Raw genomic sequence first — 9034 nt, forward strand, 5'->3', positions numbered from 1 at the left:
GGGCTGGAGATCAGGGCTGCTGGTATCAAAAGTAGAGGAGGGTTGCTCAGCCTCTGAGCTTCTGGGAGCTAAGCCTAAACCAGTAGCAGAACAGGGAGCAGGAGAAGGGATGTGGTTATTAAGAATTGCTCAGCATTACGAAACTCTCACATTCTGACTTTTTAATAGCCATTTCCTCTATAGGTTTTATGAGCATAGCAAATTTTTTTATACATATGCTGACATTCCTTCAGACAAACCACAGTAGCTCCATCAAAAGAGCAGAGCTGAGCTGTGAGAATCCCTTTTTCTTCCTTTGTTTCATCCCTGTATGAATGTACAAGTACACATTTTTCCACTACCTTGGTTTGATTTCTTGGGGGTTTTTTGTCTTCAGGTGCCCCACCCGTTCCTGGTCAGTAGTTTCACCAGAGGAGGAGCAGTCGGTGGCAGCCTGTGACCTTCGCTGGAGCATTCCTTGACAGAAGTGTCATTTCTTACTCTTTTCTCTTTCTCTAACAGGGTTTCCAAGGCAAGACTGGCCCCCCAGGACCCCCCGGTGTCGTAGGCCCTCAGGTAGGAAACAAATGCTCATGCTTGCACCAGCATCTCATCTTCTTGCAACCCATCTTCACAGCTGGCTCTCACAACTCTGATGGTTCAGCTGGAGCTGCTGGGACCACAGGTTATACAGCACAGAGACTCCTCTTCTAGGGGAGGCAAAGTCATGTCAAAGCAAGTTGGATGACTTTGAAATTCCTGGCCAAGATATGAAATACCCCATCAGGTCCCAGCCCAACTTTTTGAAGGGTAAGGGTGGCATTTAGACAATGAGCCTGAAAGTTGCTGTAAATAAGATGACTCACGTCAACTTAACAGAGCTACCTTGGTGTAAAATTTGTGTAGAGTGAGAGAGAGACCAGCTACACACAACCTAACCACAAGACCTTAAGCAACCAGAGAGTGAAACCTGATCTCAAGGGTAGTGTAAGCATGATGCAAGAGTGCTCTTACATGTTGTTATAAAGAAATGCATCCCTCTTTCATATAAAGCGCTGCTAGGTTTGGTCAGAGTTGGGCTATTTTCCTTTTAGTCAGAAAGAACTCCGTGCAATCTGGAAACTGGAACTGCACAACCTGAATTTGTACCCCTCAAGCACAGGTGTGCAAGACTCATGCCTAAGTTTTGAAGGCAGCATCCTAGACTGCCTTTGGGTCGAGTTTTCTTTCCCAAACTGCTGTGGAGTTTGCTCTTTAATTACAAAGTAATTGATTTGTCCTCTTTAATAATAGTGTAAAGTCCTTGATTTGTAAATTCCCTGATTAGGGGGCAATTCCCTGACTGTGTCTGTCTTCTCAAGTGCAAATTAGGTTCTATGGCAATTTTATTTGGCTCTACTGTGCATAGTTAGCGTGATCTGTGGTTGATGAGCGATGGCAATGCTATCGTTCTGCCTACACTAAGTGGCACCCTGCAGCGAGATGTGAATTATAACCACTGTCCCAGCAGACACCAGCGTACAGGGACGATATAGCCTTTTGCTTATGGCTTTTGTTCTCCTTCAAAATGAGCCACTTGGGAACCTTCTGCAGTGGGCCTGTTGTTACACTCGTCACCATTAGTGCCCGCGTGCAGCACAGGAGCAGTCAGTAATTGCTGTGTAGTACCAGCCTAATCCATTATTTATGTCCCATATAGGGAAGAATGAGCATGATTGTAAAGTACTTAGGAAGTTTTCAATAAAAAAAGGAAAAAAAAAACCACCTCAACCCTAAGCATAATAATTGTAGTAATATTATCTCATTTATGTGAACGCTTTCATTCCAGAGGTTCCCAAGGCCTCTAGTCTGTCGAGTGTGATGTTGCCCACTTCCAAAACAAGGTGCCTTTAGATGCCAAAGAAAGCATTTCTCCAGGGATTCCTGGTGGCACTGCAGGGGACAGCTAAGAGAAGGAGCATCTTCCATCCCATTGCAACCTAAAGGAATAAACTGATAGCCTGCACCTCTTCCTTCATTATTTGCTCTGCTGATACTCAACACCTTCTCACTGATCTCTGTTTCTTCAGGGTCCAACTGGTGAGACTGGTCCAATGGGTGAACGGGGACATCCAGGTCCTCCAGGTCCCCCAGGTGAACAAGGTCTTCCTGGCCTTACTGGAAAAGAAGGGACCAAGGTAGGGAGCAGCAGCCTACTGAATACACCCTCCTGCAAGCCTGAACACCTGCCTCTCTCCCAGAGATGGAGAAGGATGATTGATGTTTCACAGTGTCTCATCATGACTTGAGCCCAGGGGGAGGAGCTGCATCTCTATGGAGTCTGCAGATCCTCAGCTATTTATCACTGTCATTGCAGGGGGACCCTGGTCCCGCCGGCCTCCCAGGGAAGGATGGTCCACCAGGTTTGCGAGGCTTCCCTGGAGAGAGAGGTCTCCCTGGCCCCATTGTGAGTAGAGGCTTCCCAGTCCTTCTAGTGGGAAGAATGTCCACGTGGTGCAGTACCCACCTCCCAAAATGACTTTTGTTTTCCTCCTTCCAGGGTGCTCCAGGACTGAAAGGCAACGAAGGTCCCCCAGGCCCCCCAGGTCCAGCAGTGAGTATCCTTGCCCTTACAGGCACCACCTAACACATTTACAAGCTTGGCAAGCCAAAACAGAGGGTTAGTCACAGCTCAGTGCTTTATCCGTTATTTCCTTTGCACTAACGACTTGCTGGATATTGCTTTATTTTATGAGACACGCATGTAATGGCTCAGTTATTCTGTGCTGCCAGCTGAGAACATACGTGACAAGCTGATGGAACAGAGATGAAACATCCAAAGTTTCCTCCTAAGTCACTAGCTTTCCCTCTGAAAGTTGTCCCCACTTGAGATTTGTGCTCAGTGCAGCCCTCTTGGAAGAAAATATTCATTATCCAGCCCTCCCTGCTGCGTTGGCCATGAAGTGGCTCATGCTCTTATTCCACGTTGATAATGGGCCCCCAGGGACTGAGCTCCTTGCACCATCCAGAGGAGAACCTAAGCCTTCTAGAGATTTTTATTTAAAAAAGAAAAAAATATCTGCAGGACCTCCTAGGCTGATAGTACCAAGTCATCACATGGTAGTCATCCCATCAGATGTGCTCACTTAAGATGCATTTGCAGCATCCTAGTGATGGATTTCTTTCTGTCTGTGTGTAGATAAAGCTTGACACTCCACTTAATGCTTCCTTCTTCTCCAAACAGGGCTCTCCTGGTGAGCGTGGTCCCGCAGGATCAGCTGGCCCAATAGGCTTGCCAGGGCGACCTGGCCCCCAGGGACCTCCAGGACCTGCAGGTGAAAAAGGAGCTCCTGTAAGTACCAGTACAGAGATTAACAGCTGTGGGTCAAATAGAAATGTGGAGGGGTTTGGTTAGGAAGGAATGTTCTCATCTTGGAGGTATCAAACCACTGAATGTTAGCTGCTCAACTGCACTGCTTGGGACACCTGTGCTGTAAAAAATGGATGTGATCCCAGAGACCGAAATGTCCTCAGGCAATGAGAAGGGATGAGGACTGAACAGGTAAAATGAGAGCCTGTGTGACCTCCTGGTGACAAACAGCCAAAGGACAGGCCTCTGGGCAGAGAAGCAATCCAACTCCATCGCCGCTTATAAGGATGCAACAGCAGTAGGGATTTCTACTGAGCCTAAATAAATCCTTACCTTACTCTGCCCCAGTCAAGGAGCAGGAGCAAGGAGCAGGACAGGAAGGTGCTGCGGAGGTTTCAGTTCCGCTTCCTGGGATGCTCTGTGCTGCCATGGCATCAGCATTCCCAGGCGTCCCACTGACACCTGTGGAAAGAACTTGTTCTCAGCAGGAGCCCAAGCATAGCATGGCTGAGTCCTGCCATATGGTCCCTCTCCCAAGCATTCACCAGCCAGCCCACGCAAACTCTCACGTCTTTCACTCCCCAGGCATGTGCGTGAAATGTCACGTGTGGGAAATGTCACGTGTGGGCAGGAGAGGGTGGGCTGTGATGTGACTATTTCTGTCCATGAAGAGCCCAGCGCTGTGACAGCCCCAAGGAGGAAGGTTGAGCCTCTAACTCACACCCAGATGGTTTTGCAGGGATTTTGGGGTTGCCCACCTCAAACTTAAATTCAGCTTCAGACCCAACAAAATGAGCAAATGCTGGCATAGGTGATTTCAGACTGCATGAGGATGCTTACAGGTGATTGAATGTTGTTATCGAAAGTGTTTATCAGTCACTGAATTCCACATTTGTTGGCTTATTAGAAACTCCAGCAGCTAGTCCAGAGGCAAGAATTTCCTGGTGAATCAGCTTTATGAACATCTGTCCTGCCAAGTACCTATATGATGTATCAGTGGATAGATGAATAGGCAATTTATGTGACATCTAAATTATTTGGAAGAGAGCACCCAGGATTCAGATGCAATTAAATTATGTATGAGGGAACCGAAAAATATCCACTGTTCAGGTCCTCAAACAAACAAATTCAATTGAAGGCTCCAGATTGGAGGAATACAAGTAGATGTTTAAGCAGGAGGCCAGCAGAGATTGCTTTCTTCAGTTCAGGTCTTTTCAGAAGCTCAGGAGGGAACTTGGGGCCTCCTGGGAATTCCCCATTAGTTGGGAATCAGCCAGGGAGGGAACAGGCAGTGAGTGCTGGGGCAGCCAGTAAAATCTGGCTTGTGGGAATAAAAATTAGTTGGGGTGGTCTTTGTCATCCAGAGAGAGATGGCAGAGGGTTCAGATTAAATCTGATTATATTGCTATAGTGGTGAAATTGCAGCTGTGGTCTGGGTATTCACCGTTTAGATTTGTTTGTTCTTTCTTTATCTCTTGAGATAGAAATTTACTCTTGTTTCAGACCATGAGCACAAAGAGCCTGATGAATATCAGCTGGAAACTGATTTTGCTGTACATGTCCATGTAGTCAGGGGTCATCAGCAGCTGAAAAAAATGTTAATGGGATGTACTGGGGGGTTGGAGGGTGGAGAAGAGCTCTGTGTGACCTGTCTGTTATTTCTGCTTCCAGGGCGAGAAGGGTCCACAAGGACCAGCTGGCCGTGATGGCATCCAGGGCCCGGTGGGTCTACCAGGTCCCGCAGGTCCTGTTGGCCCTCCTGGAGAGGATGGAGACAAGGTGGGAGCAGCTCCCTGCTGCACAGGGTCACTCTGGGAAGGAACTGGGTGATGTGTCCCATTGCCACTAAGCTTCTTCCACCGCATTGGGTTGGATGTGCTGCTGGTTGTGACACAAAGATGTTGTGTGGCGCTTGCAATCGCATGAGATCAGCAGTGTCCACGCTGAGGAGCAGTGGGCAAACTGGGCTGTGCGTGCTCTGCCAGCCAAACTGCTTGCTGAGATCCAGTTATTTTCTCCCAAATCCTCTAGCAGGTGGCCTGCCTGTAGGTGCTTGGCCTTTCCCCACACTCTCATTAAAGCCCCTCTGGACTGGAGGATTCTTAGAAAACTTCAGCTAAGACAAGTCATTCGTCACTGCTAACAAGGTCCTGCATCGTGTGACAGCCAAGGGAAGTTTTAGGATGTAAAAAGGCTTGGTGACACCTGGAGTGGCCAGATCTCTGGGGTTTTGCTTTTTGGGTTTTTTTTTTTCAGAACTTAGAGGGGTATTTCTGTGGGAATTGGCATCTTTGGGATGAGGGTGCAGACACACAGGACTATTGCTTGAAAGTTGAGATATGGAAGTGGTCACCAAGTGAACTAACTGTGTCCCTTTGTGCATGGCAGGGTGAGATCGGGGAGCCTGGCCAGAAGGGCAGCAAGGGCGACAAAGGGGAGCAGGTGAGTGAAGTGGATGTCATCATAGATGCTTCCCTGGAGGAGCATGGTTATATTGCGAGACTTGCTGGAAACACAAAGCAATGTTGTTTTAATTTCCTTCTATCATTGCTTCATCTTCTCCTTTGCTTCATCAAATATCCACACGATGTAAAAAAGAGTGAGTACCTGGAGTGTTTCTCCTCCAGCTCCCAGGAACACACTGAGATGTTTCCATGTCACCTATGTACTGTGTAAATACCTGTGAAACATCAGAAGCTCTTGCCATTAAAGCTGGGTGTTCCTTTTCTAGTTGTTTGCAGCAAATGCTAGAACACGAGGGAAGCACCCTTTATGTGCCGCTCGGAGCCTGCGGAAGATAAATGACACACAACTATCTAGACAGAACTGATGGTGTGATATTGCTTTGCTGGAGCAAAAATGTGTTTAAACGTGTCTGCTGTGCCATTGGCACTAGGGCTGAGGGATGCTGGTGTGTCCGGGGAGACTCGACCCTGTCCTCCCTCTGTGTTGGGAATTAATGCATGTTTGACAGAGGCTGTGTTGAAGGGTATCACCTTTTCCAGGTGATACCCTTCACTCTGTGCTCCTAACGCTGATGTTGCACTTCTGTTTCATGGCAGGGTCCGCCAGGTCCTACTGGCCCACAGGGTCCGATCGGTCAGCCTGGCCCAGCTGTGAGTATTGTCCTCCAGTAGCAGACATTCCCTTTCTTACCATAAAATCCTCTGGGAAGCACTGCAAGGATTGGCAGTTTCTGCCTGGCACTGCTGATGTCCAGCACATGAGGAGGACATTGATGCTGGCTGTGGTGGGGATGGGACTTTGCATCTACCTTGTATCTTCGCTAAGCTGTGTTAGATCCTTTCCTTGTAGGGTGCTGATGGAGAGCCAGGTCCCAGGGGACAGCAAGGCCTCTTTGGTCAGAAAGGTGATGAAGGACCCCGAGGCTTCCCTGGTCCTCCTGGCCCAGTGGGCTTGCAGGTAATTTGCAGCATCAAGGGAGGGTTTAGGGTAATGAAAGCTGGGGTTCCACCTGGGATGTTCACAGCTAAAACTCATCCCCTCCACCTCCACAGGGCTTGCCTGGACCACCTGGTGAGAAGGGAGAAACAGGTGATGTTGGGCAAATGGTAAGATGCTTTCATACTTCTTTTTTTATCACTGACATAGATATTGCTCCACGAAACATGTCTTACATTTGTCTCCCCTTTCTCTCAGGGCCCGCCAGGCCCACCTGGACCCAGAGGTCCATCTGGACCACCAGGAGCAGATGGTCCACAGGGTCCTCCTGGGGGAATAGGAAATCCTGGTGCAGTAGGAGAGAAGGTAAAGGATCCAGACAAGCCTGATAGAAGCCTGCAAGAGTTTGCTATGATACTCATGCAGGAGCTCTGCTACATCAGCAGAAAACGCAACAGCCTGTAGAAATAAACTGTGATCGCCCTTTTTTTTTTTTTCCCTCTGCAGGGTGAACCTGGTGAATCTGGTGAGCCTGGTCTTCCTGGCGAGGTTGGCCTTCCGGTAAGTATGCTACAGGGTGGATCTTGCTCTGAGGGAGAAGATCTTTTCTTCAGTGTTGTCCTCTGAGGAGGTGGTTGAAGGGGTGTCAGAGAAGTATGGATGTTGATGGGACTGCAGGGACAGAACCAGCCATGTCCTTGGTTTAGGTATCAGGTGACACATTACTGTGTTACTAGTTATTTATAGGATAACATTTAGTTACTGAATATGGGCTGCTCATGGCTGAACAACATGAACACCATTTAATCTTTGTAGGAAGGGACTGCTAACTCATGTCCTCATGTTCTGAGATACAAACAGAGCTTCTTCCTCAGAATTGATTAAAGGATAATTAAAGATCGGTAAGTTGTTTTCCTGCATAATGGAAACATCCTTTCCTTTACAGGGTCCTAAAGGTGAAAGAGGTGAAAAGGGTGAAGCAGGTCCCTCTGGTGCTGCTGGTCCACCTGGCCCCAAAGGTCCGCCAGGTGATGATGGTCCCAAAGGCAGCCCTGTGAGTACCCCCCTCCCATCCAAGTAGTGCATCCTTGCCCTGCCCAGTGGTGATTTCTGCATCAAAAGATGTTTTCCAGAGATTTTTCTGGAAATTTGAAATATTTTATCAGCCAGAGAATTGTTCCTCTAATGATACCTGACATTAGTCCCCTTCTTTAGGGTGCTAAAGAAGAAAAGACCCAGCTGTACCATATCTTCCAGCAATACTTGAATTACTGATCTTTTTTGCAGGCTCTCTGAAAACTCACCCCTATGGAGAGGGCCTGCAGTAGGTTTACTTTGCACTTGAGCTTATGGATTTGCATCAGAGCAAAGCTTCCAAAATAATGTAGAAGAGATTTATGTGAATTTGGGAGTTGTACCTCTAGGGTCAGATCCCTGCTGATGCTAATTGCTGTAGCTCTATTGAAACCAGTAGAGCTGTACTGATTTATACCAGATGACAATGGCACAGTATTTATCTCGCTGACTTCTTTGATGCTTGCTGGCTGAAGAAATTTATTATGCGATAAGGAAAGATGGCATGAAACAGCAGAGGAGGCAGGGGAGTTAGTCATCTCTCTTAACAGATGGGTTTTTGGGATATCGCATTATTGGTTAAAGCCTATTGTCTGAATGCTGATCTCAGAATGATTTGAAGTACACAATAGACATTGTATGGAGAAGAATGGTGACTTGTTTTAGTCATTAAATGCTTTGAGAGGATCTTCATGTGAAAAATGTTACACATCATGTAGTAAGCAAAAGCAAGATCTTCTAATCTGTACATTCCCCAAAGCTGCGAGGATTTCACTGTCACTTGTCCAATGTATTTATGAAAAACTAGATGAAACTCCCAGCACTGACACTGGAGCTTTGCATAGTCTGGATGCAGAACTGAACTGGTGGCTGTGACAGGGTGAATTACTGAGGATGCAAAGATGGGATGTGATCTGGGATTGTGTCTGAGGGCAGGGAATTAGGGTTTTGCTCTATAGGATGGCTTCTTGTGTTGTTGCTGGGGTAACAGCTGTGAGTGCTCTGCAATTCTCTAGATGAAATATCTCTGACGTGGGGATATCCTTCTCTCTTTGCAGGGTCCAGTTGGTTTCCCTGGTGACCCTGGTCCTCCTGGAGAGCCTGGTCCAGCTGTAAGTGTTTGTCTCTCAGAAAGGCGGTTAGGTTCCTCCTCTTGGTTTTGTGAAATACAACTGTGTGCTGTTCATTCACCAGCAGCTCCTCTGGCATTTACTCTTCCTTTACTTGGGA

At 47.5% G+C, this 9034-nt stretch overlaps 1 protein-coding gene across 1 annotated transcript in view; it reads left to right on the plus strand.

Moving 5' to 3' along the window:
- Positions 1 to 501: 501 nt before the first annotated feature.
- LOC104525398 (collagen alpha-1(V) chain) overlaps positions 502 to 9034 on the plus strand; it is a gene marked incomplete at its 5' end in the record, with an annotated part of 24615 nt that continues 16082 nt past the window's right edge. Inside the window, 14 exons of the mRNA XM_010168545.1 lie at positions 502 to 555; positions 2049 to 2156; positions 2336 to 2425; positions 2519 to 2572; positions 3203 to 3310; positions 5000 to 5107; positions 5717 to 5770; positions 6391 to 6444; positions 6644 to 6751; positions 6847 to 6900; positions 6989 to 7096; positions 7238 to 7291; positions 7677 to 7784; positions 8863 to 8916. Coding sequence (XP_010166847.1) covers positions 502 to 555; positions 2049 to 2156; positions 2336 to 2425; positions 2519 to 2572; positions 3203 to 3310; positions 5000 to 5107; positions 5717 to 5770; positions 6391 to 6444; positions 6644 to 6751; positions 6847 to 6900; positions 6989 to 7096; positions 7238 to 7291; positions 7677 to 7784; positions 8863 to 8916 — 1116 coding nt within the window. The remainder of the gene's footprint in view (positions 556 to 2048; positions 2157 to 2335; positions 2426 to 2518; positions 2573 to 3202; positions 3311 to 4999; positions 5108 to 5716; positions 5771 to 6390; positions 6445 to 6643; positions 6752 to 6846; positions 6901 to 6988; positions 7097 to 7237; positions 7292 to 7676; positions 7785 to 8862; positions 8917 to 9034) is intronic.

Source organism: Antrostomus carolinensis, unplaced genomic scaffold (genome assembly GCF_000700745.2).
Source record: "Antrostomus carolinensis isolate BGI_N321 unplaced genomic scaffold, ASM70074v2 scaffold18925, whole genome shotgun sequence".
NCBI lineage: Eukaryota > Metazoa > Chordata > Aves > Caprimulgiformes > Caprimulgidae > Antrostomus > Antrostomus carolinensis.